Source organism: Cibotium barometz, unplaced genomic scaffold, assembly GCF_041138505.1.
Source record: "Cibotium barometz isolate CiBa-2024 unplaced genomic scaffold, ASM4113850v1 ctg488, whole genome shotgun sequence".
NCBI lineage: Eukaryota > Viridiplantae > Streptophyta > Polypodiopsida > Cyatheales > Cibotiaceae > Cibotium > Cibotium barometz.
In genome coordinates, this window is record NW_028229445.1 from 22,024 (window position 1) to 36,911 (window position 14,888).

A 14,888-nucleotide genomic window follows, 5' to 3' on the forward strand; every position below is an offset into this window, starting at 1 on the left:
TTCACACATCCTCCAGAAATGTTAAGGTGGCATGCAACCTCTTGGAAAGGTTTTGGGAAAACCCTTTTTGGCCTCTCATGCGCAAACACAGTGGAATCTCCCCCTTTGACACACATCCAATCAATTAAGCTGAAAGCAACGAGTGACAAAACATTGAGAGAGCTAGTTGAAAAAGAGTGGGTATGGAAGGGCTTCTAGTCTAAACAACGCTTTCCCATGTAGGAAGTATGCGTAGGTAAAACCATTAATGTGATTGATTCTCCTCAAGTTTTGCTTGCACAATTAGATTTAGATATAATGGATAAATTAGGCGTGAGGAATTGAGAAAGTTTTTGTTTGACAACTTGATTCCCCTTCTCCATGGGAAACCCTGTAAGATCAAGGTCGGTGTGTTTTTAAGCCTCTAAGTTGACCAATAGGATTGATGGTTCTCATTGAGAAATTACACAAATATTTAGTTATATATATGTGTGTGTATCTGAGAGAGAGAGAAAGAGAGAGAGAGAGTTGTAACCATCTCTTAACATCACCATCTTCGCTCCTTCAGGCCAGTGAGGATGGCCACCACCATGCGCTATCACCTAGTGTCGCTTCCGGTGCAGGATTCGGCAGGAGCAACTTGGGCTGCCCTGCAGCAGAGCCTCTCCAAGTCCGCCTTCGACACCCCTGCTTACAAGGTGCCATCCCGAATGGATCCGAACGAGATGTCCTCCTCCTGCTCCCTTTTCAAGTTTTTAATTTAAAAAATTTGTTTGCGCCTACAGTTGCACATACCGGACCTGAGAGTTGGGACGCTAGATTCCCTGTTAGCGCTCAGCGATGATCTGGTGAAGGTAAGGAAGTGGTAAAAGTTTCTTGGGTTTTTGTTGCGTTGGGGAATTCCAAGTAAAGCAGGGGCGATTTGTGCGACAGGCAAACTCGGTGGTGGAAGGGGTGACTCATAAGATCCGGCGTCAGGTGGAGGAGTTGGAGCGGGTGTCCGGCTCGGATGCGGGGACACTGTCAGTAGAAGGGGTTCCCGTTGACTCCTACGTCACAAGGTGGGTGCGCAGTCTTGTCCTTGGGGAAAGCGGTCGCACGTATTGATGATCTGTTGTGTGCAGGTTCACTTGGGACGAGGCTAAGTATCCTCTCATGAGCCCACTCCGAGAGACCGTTGATACCATTCAGGGAAACGTGACCAAGCTGGAAGACGATCTCAAGGTTGACCTCGCCAACCTTGGCCTCCTGCACTCCTTCGGTTCATACCTTACAATTTTGTATCCTCCGAACATTGCAGGTTCGCGTTGCAGAGTATAACAACGTCAAGGGACAGCTGAGTGCAATCAATCGGAAACAAACTGGCAGGTAATATTAGCATGGTTCATCCAAGGTTGACTTTTCTTTTAAAGAGTTTCACAAAGGCTTGCTCAAGTATTTCTGCATGCTTGGCGGTTCAGCATGGCAGTTCGGGACCTTTCTAGTCTAGTGAAGGCTGAAGACATTGTTAGTTCTGAACACCTGATAACGCTTTTTGTGGTGATCTCCAAATACTCACAAAAAGATTGGTTATCGAGCTACGAAACGCTTTCAAACTTTGTGGTATGTATTCACCTGAACGTGTTTTTTCAAGTTGGATGCAGTTCATGTCTCTACTTCTATTTCAGTCTGCTAACATTTTTTAGTTTTTGGAGCTTCACTATCAATCAGAGCTGCAATTACTGCTCACTGTGTGTTTGTTTTTTTGTTCCTTATTCTCGAGACAAATTACTTTCTTCCCTAAAGATACATTTATTTTGGTCAAAGCATAGAATCATTCTATTAAAAAAAAAGAATATGCATGTACCTCGCATGAAGGTGTAAGGTAGCTGAAAGCTGAATTGATTTTAATAGTAACATCAGTGTGGCATTTAAGACAAGTGGGATTTTTTTACATTAAAACCAGAAACGCAAAATAAGCACCTCTTGGGTTTGGGGATTCCCATACTGTACACTCTAAACCTTCCGCAGTGAGAGCAGCAATCTGGAGACTTCGGAAACTTGGTATCCTCCTCCTACCTCTTCTTCTTCACTGCCAGATTCATTCCTTAGCTAGCTGTTTTCTCCTCATCCATGGCATACTCCCTCTGTTTCTTCCACCTGATCTTCTTCACAGGTGGAACCTAGGGGGTAGTCTCATTCCTTGTTTAGGGATCTTCAGAGTCAAAGCTCTCAGATTCCTGGCTGCTGATAGTGTAAAGAGAGGCACTACTTTCTAAGCCTGCCTTTCTGGCTGAGGGATGTCTGAATATTTCCAGGAAGTGTTACATGAGGTGTAGCATACAGTCCACAAGTTACAACATACATTATTACGTGAATGGAATTATGGATGCAAGTGCAACATCGTCATGAATCATATGCAACTTGAAATTTTGTAACTCACCTCCATAATTGCTTGCTTGATATGGTGATATATGAACTTGCCCGAGGTCTTCCTCCCTGCCTTTCAAGATTCCACGTCCCGCACAAAGCAAGTGCCAAGAGGGCAAGAGAGAAGTTTGTTGATGATATCTCTCTTCTTTTGGGTCGCTCCATGAATTGGAGAGGATGCTACACCCGTACTTGGTCCATCTCGTTCGCACAGGATCAAGCCTCTTAGTGCGCATGTTGGAGTAGCCTATGCCGGTCCATCCTTCACATGGACCCACATTCACGAATCACAATGACTTTGGCTTTGGTGTTCTCGAAGATGCAAAGACAAAGTAGAGAATCCCCAACACATCCCCCCCCCCCCCCCCCGGCAAGAGTGGCTTGTCTCTTTGGTTGCTCGAACCTTTGCCTCTTCGTGGAGGCAGAGGTGGACACTTGAGCGGTGGTAGATGTGAGTACGGAGGTGGCGGGGGAGGATGTATTCACCTCCGGCACCGAAGAGATGACCTTATCATATGCCGATGAGTTCCTGCCACTATCCCAGTCACCCGCTCCACCCCTAATCTTCTTGAACATGTCGTCGGCGGATACACTTTGGGGGACTTGCTTGCATGGCGCAACTCACCTCCCCCCCTTTGCGAGATGTTGGTGAAGCCTTGTGACGCTGCTTGAATAGTTTTCGCCACAATATCCACAAGTCCACTTACACGACTTGGACTTGTTGGTGGCTTTCTTGAAATGGATAGTGTGCAACTTGAAGGCTTCATTCATTCACCTCCTTCACCATTCTGATAGGCTTGCGGCTTGACAGCCCGAGGGAGAGGCCTAGAGAGAGGGTAAGGCCCGCGAGAGAGAGAGAGAGAGAGAGAGAGAGAGAGAGAGAGAGAGAGAGAGAGAGAGAGAGAGAGAGAGAGAGAGAGAGAGAGAGAGAGAGAGAGAGCTGTATTAACGTCTACTAGAGGCCGGACTTGACCTATGAGACAAATTAATGTACAATTGTTAATGTCTTCTGGATGTCCAGAAAAAAAAAAGGACAAAATGAACATGAAATAAACTATGAAAGTACTGAGCTAGTGGGGGGGAGCTAGTGGGGGGGTGTGATGGATGGACCACTACTACTAGAGGCTCAGTATGCAACCTATATGCGTAGGGTATACAAGAATGCAATGCAGATCTGTCTAGCTCCAACCAGTACCATAATGGGGGTGTAATATGTGATACATAGGCGATGGCGAGACAAAAATACCTCGGAGCATGATCTCCGGGTGTGAGTGTAAGTGAGCTAGCCGCTCCTGGATATGGTCCTGATGTCGAGCCCGTATCTCTGTGATCTCCCTCTGATGTAGTCTGGGAGTCTGGTATCCTGGTGCTCTCGGTCTCCATCTGGCTCGGAGGTCCGCAACGCGCTGAAGTGTAACCCCCTCCTGTATCAGGATAGGCACTGGGATAGATCTATGGAAGAAATCAGTGAGCTGGAGCTGTCGCCCACCTCTTCCTTTGGTTTGAGTTCGTAGCAGTGTCTCTCTGTGGCGCTTTGTCTCTAGCAAGAACGGGCCAAATCTGCGTTGGTTTGCGGACTCCATGATCTGGCGGAGTGAGAGATGTCCACTGAAGATGGTGATGTATCTCTCTCTAATGACACTATATGCTCTGCATCTGCATACATAATGTTCCTCACTCTCAACCTCCTCCTGGCATAGTCTGCATATCCTCTTTGCTATGGGGATCCGTGCTGCCCTACCTGCCTCAATCTCAAGCTGGTGTGATGACACTCTGAGCTGGCCAATCACCACTCGGGCACTGTGAGGCAAGGACCTCAACCATTGGCCTACTTTTGCCACCAAGGGTGAGGCTGAAGGCACTCACGTTGACTTGATCTTCTACATGGCCAAATCTAGGTCTCTGTATGAACCTATCCGCTGAGATACGCATAAATTGATCTCTGTAGTATAGCATCTTCGGCAGTAGAGGCTGACTAGGTGTATCGCTGCCATAAATCCTGTCGAAGGACTCTGTTCCTCTCAGTGTGAGAGAGCTGGATGTGGTGTGCATGTATATCATACTGGAAAGGTGGCAGGTGATCTATGTCAAGACCATGCTGAGTGAGCCATTGTATCATCTGTGAATACCATGATCTCCTATCTCCACTCTCTGCGAGCTGCCTGTAGGCCTCAAAAGCTTTATGTGAGTCGATTTGATGGCATATCTCTGATCCTCTGTATGAAGCAGGTCGCCTGGAAGAGGGCCTCTACTAGCATAGGAGGTGCAGCAAACTCTGTTCGGACAATGTCATGTGGGACGGAGGGTTTGCTGCGGATCATCCGTGAGAGCATGAGAATCTGAGGCCTCTCTATCTGAGACCATGTGGAGGTGGCGAGCCCAGGTGTCCATACTGCTGCAGCATACATCAAAGTAGGGGTGACTAGTGTGTCAAACAACCACCCCTTCGTGCGGGGCTCCTGGAAGTGTGCCTGGTGACACTGTCTCTCTAGCATGGCCAGAGCTGCATACCCTTGTGTGAGTCTATCCCTGGCTGCCTGTGCCATAGTAAATCTTCTTGGCGGAGTCGTAAATGTAATCCCCAGGTACACATATGAGTCTACCACCTCTACTTGTCCTCGTGCTAGTGTGAAGATGGCCTGTCGTCGAACCGGCCCTGAGGTGTGGAAAATCATGGCCTTGGTTTTCCCAAGGTTCACTGTAAGCCCCCTCTGTGTGCAAAAGTCATCGAGTGCATGGAGATGGTGCTGTAGTCCCATCCGCGACTCAGAGACCAGAATAATATCATCTGCATACAGCATAATTTGGACTGTGGTACCTGAGATGTCTACCCTGTCCCCACCACCGTGACCAATGAAGTCAGCCACCTCATCAATGTATAGCCCAAATAGTGTAGGAGAGAGTGGGCATCCTTGCTTCACACCTATGGTGCTAGCAATAACATCAGATAGCCCCCTGGGGCATTGTATGCGCCCGAAGACCTGCTCATATAAAGCATAGATGCCCCAAACCATCTCTGATGGGATCCCCAATGACTGTAGGCGCTGGAAGAGTCTCTCGTGGCACTGTGTCAAATGCTTTGCGGAAATCCACAAAGCAGCAGTATAATCTCTCCTCCCGTGCCCTAGCCTGGTCAATCAGACATCTCATTGCATACGAGCTCAACTCTGCCTCGAGCACTGCGCCATAAAGTTTGGCCAATGTATGACCAATCATGATAGTCCTGTAGTTGCTGGGGTCTAGCATCCCTTGATTTGTGGAGAGAGAGAGAGAGAGAGAGAGAGAGAGAGAGAGAGAGAGAGAGAGAGAGAGAGAGAGAGAGAGAGAGAGAGTGGGCCAATGGCTATGGCTTGAGCCTTGGAGAGAGAAAGAAAGAAAGTTATATTAACATTTACAAAGGCCAAAGTGACCTACGAGACCAAAAGATTACATCATGTCCATGGAATACATCATCATGGATAACTAAAAATAAAAGAAAGGAATAAGAGGTGAAATGCCAAAGCTGATTCCAATACAAGGAGCGTCAAGCTCTCACATCATTCTAAAATATCCCGCATGGGGCGCTGCATCATGGTACCCAATGTAGTAGAGTCGAGCCGGCGGGAGAAAGTCCTGTGGTGGTGGGAAATGATGGCTCTGATCCTCCCGTGGCGACGCGAGCGCGGGCGTTGAGCTCTACATAGCTCGATGGCTTTGTCTAGTGTCACTCCTCTCGGCGGGCTCCTGCATCAGCATGGAGGTCAAGTGTAGTGGGTGGATCTGCTCTCGAAGCTATAGTTTGGAATAAGTCAATGAGAGCTCTCTATCCTGGTCCTCGGGTGGGTGCTATTGGGCTCGGCCGCAATAAGGACTCTCTACGTTTGTGGAGCTTTAGAAGGAAGAGCCCCGGGCATCTCTGGTATATGATCTTGGAAAGTGGTCTAAATCCGTCTCAAAAGAGACAGTCGAAGCTCCCCCTGATCTCTTAGTATACCGAGCATAGGCATATATAGTGGGCCTCTGTATGACAAAGCTGGTATATCCTGTCCTATGGTGCAGCTGCCCCCAGCCCATATCTAGGTGTCTCCACTCTCAACTGATGGGATGAGGTGTGGATCTGTCCAATCACATATCACACCCCAAATGACAGATGTGTGTCCGTGCAACACGGGCGTATGATGAAACCATCCTCTATCAAGGGAAGAAATGATCTCTGTAGAAGGCCATCTTCGTCCCCAAGGGCTGAACAAGTGAACGCCAGGTCCTCTGAGTATCCAATGTCTCTGAGTATCCAATCTCACAATGTCCTTCCTGATGACCCTGTTCAACTCTATGTTGCTGAGAGCAAAGGAGGGGACCTCGATGCTGTACTTAAACAGGGGGAGTGCCCCCATCTGCATGCCATGTATACCAAACCAAGTGCTCACTTGTGCATACCAGCACTGTGTGTCTTCGTCTAGTGCAAGCTGTCTCTAGGACTCTAGGGCGAGCTGGGGGTATCTATGTGGTGGGAGCTCCCATAATCTGTGCCAGTACGTCACTCTTTGGAATAGAGCCCTCGTCATGATTGGTGTAACCCTATCTCCGCTCTCACAATCTCATGTGGCATTGAAGGCTTACTCCTAATCATGTGCGAGATCATCATCACTAGGGGCCTCTCCATCTGCTTCCACCCATCATATACGTCTTCCTGTCACCATTTGGCCACCCAATTGGTCCACCCATGCTCCAAGCACTTCCATCGCGAAGACTTCTGCTGTCATCGACTCTACTTGCAATTGGTAAGCTTTTATGCTTAAATATGGAAAAGTAGCAAGAGGGAGGAACCGGACTCCAAGATCACATAGTGACACATACCCTGTGTAGTGTTCTCTTGTCCTACATGCTCTCTTGCAGATTGTTGCTACCATGTGTTGGTGGAACAATAGAGAGCAGATGGTAGGGAACATGGGCACTTGAGAGGTAGTGTGAGTTGCAACTCTACACCGACAACCACATTGTTTGCAATACTGTATTCATATGCGTTGGTATGGAAATCTGGTCAGAAATGCCTATGATACTATGTACTTGATTCTCCCAAGATCAATATACTTTATTTGAGGGGGGGGTCGGCCATTCCAGCTCATTGTGTGTTTCTTGTCAATTCAGCAAATTACTTCTTGTATTGAGCACGTTGTCCATTAAATCTTGGTGTCACTAGCTATCTCGACACTTAGAACACTATGGACAGCCATACAGTGAATGTTGGAGATGCTAACGCAAGAGGCGGGGACAATGAAATGCATGCCTCCAATGCTGTACAGGATGAGCAAACTCATGTGGTGCACATTAGGGAACATGAATATGTGGGACAGCTGTCCCGTGGCAAAGAGAAAATGCAAGAAGAAGAGTCCATAGTCTTAAGGGTTGAACTTACTCGTATGCAGGCTCTTCTCCATGTACAAGAAGAAGAATTGAAGCTCTACCGCCACGAGGATCCATTGGTACATGTATTTTCATATCTGACGTATTGATCTCTGCAAGGCTTACAAGACCAACAGGATCACCTTCATGTATAAAGGCCGAGAGTATGTAATTGATACTGGTGAAGAGAGTGATACCATTCCCCTTGTATCTCATGTACAAATTAAGAAAGTAATGAAAAAGAGTGTGTTTGCGTACTTGATTTTTGTCGAGATCATGTCGAGGAAAATCACGTGTATGTAAACACTCTTAGTAATGATAGCTTGAAATTCTTGCGAGAGTACAATGATTGTTTTGCTGTGATGAGTTACCAAATGAGTTGCCACCCATACGACCGGAAGATCATCACATTGATCTTGTGCCCGGTAGATTTTGCTGGTCGTGCGCATATATGCTGGTGTCGGCCTGTTTTGGACTGGCCGACTAGTAGCCTGGGGCCATATAAAATGGCCCCTTGCCCCCCACACTTTCTATTGTACATTGCGGGATTTTCTGGTGTGTATATAACAGAGTTATACAGCTTCTCTCTCCCTCTCTCATCTGCGTTTTACTCTCTATAGCAGTTGTCTTCATTTCCGCTGTGTATTCTGACATGGTATTAGATCCCCAGGTTGCTTGAAGCTTGGAGACAATGGGACCTCGAGGGTTTGCTGATTTGAGGTGCTGATTGGAGATTGTTTGGGCGGTTCGGGACTTGGTGATCGGGCAGAAGGCGGCCATCACCGTTGGACAACCACCTTATTATTTGCAACTTCTTCTTCTTCTTTTTCCTGCCCACTCTCCCTTCACAAGACCTTGTGAACCCTTGAGATGGCAGACTTGCTTGAGATGGCTGAGAAGCATGTGAAGATCCCTACACTCCCCACGTTCCCGATGGACCGACAGTTGGACGGGAACAACTACGGTATATGGAAGGTAATGATGGAGTCTGTTTTGGAGTCTTATGACTTGGCTGATTTCATTGTAGTTGGTGTTTCACAGCTGGAGTTGGAAGACGGGGAGTTATCCTCTATACGGAAGGAACGAGAGGCTCAAGCACAGTTATGGGATTGTGTCAATGTCTGTGTCTGTTCTTTCATCTTCCTAAATTGCACACCACAGGTGATCAACCATATAAAGCATATGACGCTGGCCAGAGAGATTTGGCAGCATTTGGCTTCTCTGTATAACAGGGTATCACCTATGAAGCAGATCTCCTTGGAAGTTCAGATGCGGGTGATGAATCTTGCAAAGTCGTCGATGATGCGGGAGCACATCAACAAGCTGCAGGCTCTTCAGCAGGAGGTTCTTCAGGGAGGGAAAGAGATATCCTCAGAGGACATGGCCATTACATTGTTGTCCCATTTGCCCTCTTAGTACTCAGCATTTTACCAGTGGTAGGTTGAGCATCATCACTTGGGAGGAGTTTGTGCCAATGTTCTTGGACCAGGAAGAGCGTTTTACGAACCCTCCACAGGGTGGAGGTTCTGAGGTCTTGATTGGCCAACGGTTAAAAGGTCGTAACAACAACGAGGGCAAAGGGAACTCTTCGTCGGAGAAGTCTTTTGAGAAGAAGCCCGACTCAGACCGTGAGAAACTGAAGGCCGAGCGGACCTGTAACGATTGTGGTGAGAAAGGCCACTATTGGAGGAAGTGTCCCAAGCAGAATACCGGGAAGAGTGCTGATTCTTCAGCTTCAGCTGCAAAGACTCCAGCTTTTGTGCACTTGGAGATTTTGGACACAGATGCTTCATTTTCTTTGAGCGAGGAGGCAATTGGCTTCATCGCCAGGAATATTCGGGAGTGGATTCTTGATAGTGGTGCTTCTAGGCACATGACTCCTTCCGTGAGCTCTTACAGGATCTTAAACAGCAGTGAGATCGCATTTTCACTGGCGACAATTCCACTATACCGATTCATAGTGAGGGCAGGATGGAGATCATTCCCAATGCCAGAGGGGGGAAGCATTCCTCTTGTGTTCTTTACGTCCCCGCACTTGGTTTTCATCTATTGTTAGTGCATGAGGTTTGCAAGACTGGCTTCCGGGTGGAGTTTAAGAAGCATTCTGTTGCTCTACGGGACAGAGAAATAGGCCAGGTTGTATGGGAAGGCGGAGTGGAGAACGATATCTACAAACTCTCAGCACTCTCCTCTCAGACAGGCACTCGGGTTGGTGACTTGTGGCACTTTCGGTTTGGCCACTTAAATGTGTATGCGCTATGGCGGGCATTTCGGGACCAGATGGTGGTTGACTTGCCAGATGTTGTTAGTAGGCAGGGACGCTGTAGTTCTGGCATTCGTGGTAAGTAGCACATGGAATCTTTTCCAAAGCAAGCTTCCAGGCGGGCTTCGAAACCTTTGGATTTGGTACACACTGACTTGTGTGGACCTATGCAGACCCCATCCTTGGGAGGTTCTTTGTATTTTATGCTGCTGCTTGATGATTGTAGTAGATTCACATGGGTTTATTTCCTTTTCAAGCTTTTGCTCGGTTCAAGGAGTGGCATGTGATGGTGGAGAAAGAGTTTGGCTTGTAGATCTTTAAAGACTCTTCAGGCTGACAAAGGAGGACAGTTTTCTTCAAATGTGTTTGTGCAGAACATGGCATCAAGCAGGAGCTGGCCGATACAGGTTTGCCTTTAGAGAATGGAGTAGTTGAGCGAAAGAACCGGATTGTGGTGGAGATGGCGAGGACGATGTTGGAGCATCGTGATCTTTCGCGTCCACTTTGGGGAGAGGCTGTGGCTACGACTGTCCATATCCTCAACCGATCTCCGACGACTTCAGTACCAAAGATGACTCCCTTTGAGGCTTATTTTGGCAGGAAACCAGATGTCTCCCATTTCCGTGTGTTTGGGAGTTATGCCTATGTTCACATTCCAAAGAAGCAGAGGGGAAAGCTTGACTCGACGTCCCAGAAGCTTGTCTTTGTGGGATATAACTCTCTTTCCAAAGGATATAGGTTGTATGACCCGGAGCGGAACGAGGTTGTTGTCAGCAGAGATGATGTTTTTTGATGAGCATGTTCCAGCTTCCACTGTTGATGAGCTGCAACTTCTTGGAGACCTAGATGAGTCTGATGTGATGATTCCCAGTCGATTGTTCCAGCCAGACAGTCTCAGTCAGTTGAGGAGGTTGAGTCCGCGGCTGGAGATGAACCCCCGCAGCAGCAGGAGGCTCCGCGTTGTGTTCAAGTACCCAGGTGGTTGTTAGACACCCTTCGGGAGTCGGGTGTTACGGAGCTTCCCTCCGAGTGGACCACAGTGGAGGGACCTCGAAGATCGCATAGACTTCGTGACAAAAGTCATTCAGCGGAGCTCTTACAGGTAAACTATGCTTTGATGTCTTGTATCATGCAGGACAAAGAGCCCACTTCTGTAAAGGAAGCCCTTTCACAGGATACTTGGAGGAAAGCCATGCAAATGGAACTGGATGCCATTGAGAAGAATAAAACTTGGAAGTTGGTTCTGAGGCCGTCAAAATGGTCAATCATTGGTGTCAAGTGGGTCTTTAGTACCAAGTATACGTCAGATGGGTCGGTGGACAAACACAAAGCCAGACTTGTGGCTAAGGGGTATGCCGAGCGGTCTGGCATCGACTATGAGGATACCTTTGCACTGACAGCGAGGATGACCACGATTCGGACCGTTCTTGCCCTTGCCTATTCTCAGCGGTGGCTTGTATATCATATGGATGTGAAATCCGCGTTCCTTAATGGCGACTTGCAGGAGGAGGTGTATGTTGAGCAGTCTCCAGGCTTTGAGGTTCCAGGAAAGGGGATGGTTTACAGGTTGCGGAAGGCCTTGTATGGTCTTAAGTAAGCTCCCAGGGCTTGGAATCATAAAATTGATTCCTTCTTTCTACAGACTGGATTTCAGAGATCAGTTGCATATCCTAACTTGTATCGCTTTCGGGAACGCGGCTTGGTCACGTTGATCATCCTTTATGTGGATGACCTCATTCTCACTGGGAGTCATGTGGAGCACATTGCAGTGATGAAGGCTGGCTTGTCAAAGGAGTTTGAGATGACCGACTTAGGCTTACTCCACTTCTTCTTGGGATTGGAGATCTGGCAGACCCAGAGGGGGTTCTTTGTCTCTCAGTAGCGGTATGCTCATGAGGTGCTTGGGGCCTTTGGGATGGAGAACTGCAAGCCTATCACGTCACCGATGGACCTGAACACGAAGCTTACAATGAACGATCCTTGTGAGCCGGTTGATGCCACTTTGTATCGGAAGCTGGTTGGTTCATTGATCTGGTTGCTGAACACCAGATTGGACTTGAGCTTTCCTGTGGGGCTGTTGAGCTCGTTCATGCAGACGCCTTTGAAGTCTCATTGGGACGCAGGATTGTGGATCTTGTGGTATCTGCAGGGTACTAAGGATCTTGGACTCTTCTACGACACTGGAGGGGAATGGAAGGCCCGAGTCCGACTCCAAGGCTGGAGTGACTCAGATTGGGGTTGGCTGTCTTCTTTTGCTGGCCGACTGGTTTGTTGCTACCTGACTTGTCTTGGTGACTTGGCCGACTGGTGGTCACCTGGCCGACTATGCATTTTGCTATTCGTGAGCATATATGCTGTTGTCGGCTTGTTTTGGACTGGCCGACCAGCAGCCTGGGGCCATATAAAATGGCCCCTTGCCCCCCACACTTTCCATTGTACATTGCGGGATTTTCTGGTGTGTATATAGCAGAGTTATACAGCTTCTCTCTCCGTCTCTCATCTGCGTTTTGCTCTCTACAGCACTTGTCTTCATTTTCGTTGTGCATTTTGACATGGTATTCCATTGGCTCTGGTACCTCATGTACTTGCCTGGAGCACATCCCCTATTTATTGGGTATTTTATCCATTTTCTCCTTGTGTAGTAAGTCGTGAGGCTATGGGCCTGTTTATAGAGGCAGTCGGCCAGTTGACACATTCACTATATAAGGCAGCCCCTCATTTTCACTTGTATCCAATCCCTACACTTTGTTCAACACTACTTGCTGGCTATTGCCATTGTAAAGCTTCTTGCTATTATAAAAGGTGATCTTGTCCCACAAGCTCTCTCTTCTCTCTCTTGTTTTGTCTTCGCTTCCGCCTGTGCATACTCAACACTCACGACAACTGGGTGGGAGCTAGGGTGGGAGTTCATTCTTCAACATAATATCTTGATATTGTGCGAGGAGACCTTCCATCCTTTGCTTCAAAAGGGTTGCTGGTTGAACAACGGTGTAACATGCAGAAGTTGGAAGAAGATGTGGAGATGTGGAGAGAGAGAGAGAGAGAGAGAGAGAGAGAGAGAGAGAGGGAAGGAGGCACAAATGCTTGTGTTATGTGTGCAATAGGCTCAAGCTTGAGCAAGAAGGGCAAACCCTAGCTCTGATACCAATGTTGGGTAGGAGGGCAGCTGGCCTGCACACACACATACACAAGCTCAAACACAAAGAAAACGTGAGAGTGCTGGAAAAGATGTACTCGATAATGATAGAATGAAAGTACTAAAAAGACTAGGGCTAAGTGTCCAACAACAAGAGTGTGTTCACACAAGGAAAAAAACTTGTGTCTAACCACAGGGAAAAAGTACTCGTGAGTAAGCTGGGTTCACACCTGAACTAGACGGGAGTGGCCGGGTGGACATGACCAACATCTTCTTCCCACGAGGAGCTTTCACTTTCTGACAAACGTCACAGTGTTGCACATGTGACCAACATCTTCTTCCCACGAGGAGCTTTCACTTTCTGACAAACATCGCAGTGTGCACAGGGTGGACATGACCAACATCTTCTTCCCACGAGGAGCTTTCACTTTCTGACAAACGTCACCTCTCGGGCGTGGAGCTAGAGCGTGGGTACGGGTGGTGGGCTCTGATGTCGTAGTAGAGGAATTGTTGTTGGCAGTGGATTCTGATGTGGATGTGTGTACCACAAATAAATATGTGATGCCTCTCTGTGAGGTGTCGTCCTGTTGGAGCCGGGGCTGTCTCTCAGCATCCTGCCTCCACACTACATCCTTGTGTTGTCTGAGCTCCATCAAGTACATGCTTGAACACCTATGATCCTCAAACTGTATCACCTGTGTAAGTGGTCTGAATCCCTCTCGGAAGAGGCAGTGGAAAGAGAGAGAGAGAGAGAGAGAGAGAGAGAGAGAGAGAGAGAGAGAGAGTTGTATTAACATCTTCAAAAGGTCAAAATGACCTATGAGAACAAAAAGGTTACATCATATCCATGAGGTACATCATCCTGGGTACAAAATAGTAATAAAGAAAGATAACAAAAATCTAGAACTATAAAATCTGATCTACGTTACGTACATGAGCAGAGAGCTCTCATAATACCCTAATACATCCCTCATGGGCCACTATGACATGGTGCTCAAGGTGGTAAAACTGAGTTGGCGTGAGAAGGTCCTGCGATGATGGGAGATAATGGCCCGGATCCTCCTGTGGTGGCGTGGCTGTGGGCGAGGGCCATGGGGTCTGGGGCGTTGAGCTCTGCATAACTCAGTGGCTCTATCGAGTGTCACACCTCTCGGCCGAGCTCCTGCACTACCCTGTGGTCTGGGTATGATGGGCGGATCGGCCCTCGGAGTGCTAGTATGGAAGAAGTCGGTGAGAGCTCTCTGTGCTGGTCCTCGAGCAAGTACAACTGATCTGGATCTCACTAAGGACTCCCTGTGTCTACGGAGCTCTAGAAGAAAAAGTCCCAGGCATCTCTGATCCGGAAGTCCATGATCTTGGAAAGTGGTCCGAACTCAGCTCGGAAGAGGCAGTGGAACCTCCCCCGAATCTCATAGTATACAGGGCATTGACATATGTAATGATCCTCTTTGTCCGGCTCTGTGTGACAGAGCTGGCTTATTCTGTCCTCTGATCGGCCACCCTAGGCCCATATCTGGTAGTCTCCACTCTCAGTTGGTGGGACGAGGTGCGGATCTGGCCGATTGCACATCCCACCCCAAAGGATAGGTGTGTGTCCATGTTGCGTGGGCGGATGATGAACCTATATATATATATATATATATATATATATATATATATATATATATATATATATATATAGATAGATAGATAGATAGATAGTTGTATTAACATGAGAGA

The 14,888-nt window shown here is 47.8% G+C and overlaps 1 protein-coding gene across 3 annotated transcripts in view; it reads left to right on the forward strand.

Moving 5' to 3' along the window:
* Positions 1-443: 443 nt before the first annotated feature.
* DET3 (vacuolar ATP synthase subunit C (VATC) / V-ATPase C subunit / vacuolar proton pump C subunit (DET3)) overlaps positions 444-14,888 on the forward strand; it is a 71,701-nt gene continuing 57,256 nt past the window's right edge. For 2 of the 3 annotated variants that reach the window (XM_086797886.1, XM_086797885.1), the window contains exons 1-6: positions 467-677; positions 765-833; positions 913-1,040; positions 1,104-1,203; positions 1,280-1,347; positions 1,440-1,581. In XM_086797886.1, the coding sequence (XP_086654012.1) occupies positions 558-677; positions 765-833; positions 913-1,040; positions 1,104-1,203; positions 1,280-1,347; positions 1,440-1,581 (627 nt within the window). In that variant the 5' untranslated portion in view covers positions 467-557. Of the gene's footprint in view, positions 678-764; positions 834-912; positions 1,041-1,103; positions 1,204-1,279; positions 1,348-1,439; positions 1,582-14,888 lie in introns of all 3 variants that reach the window. The other variant, XM_086797883.1, reaches the window with a different exon arrangement.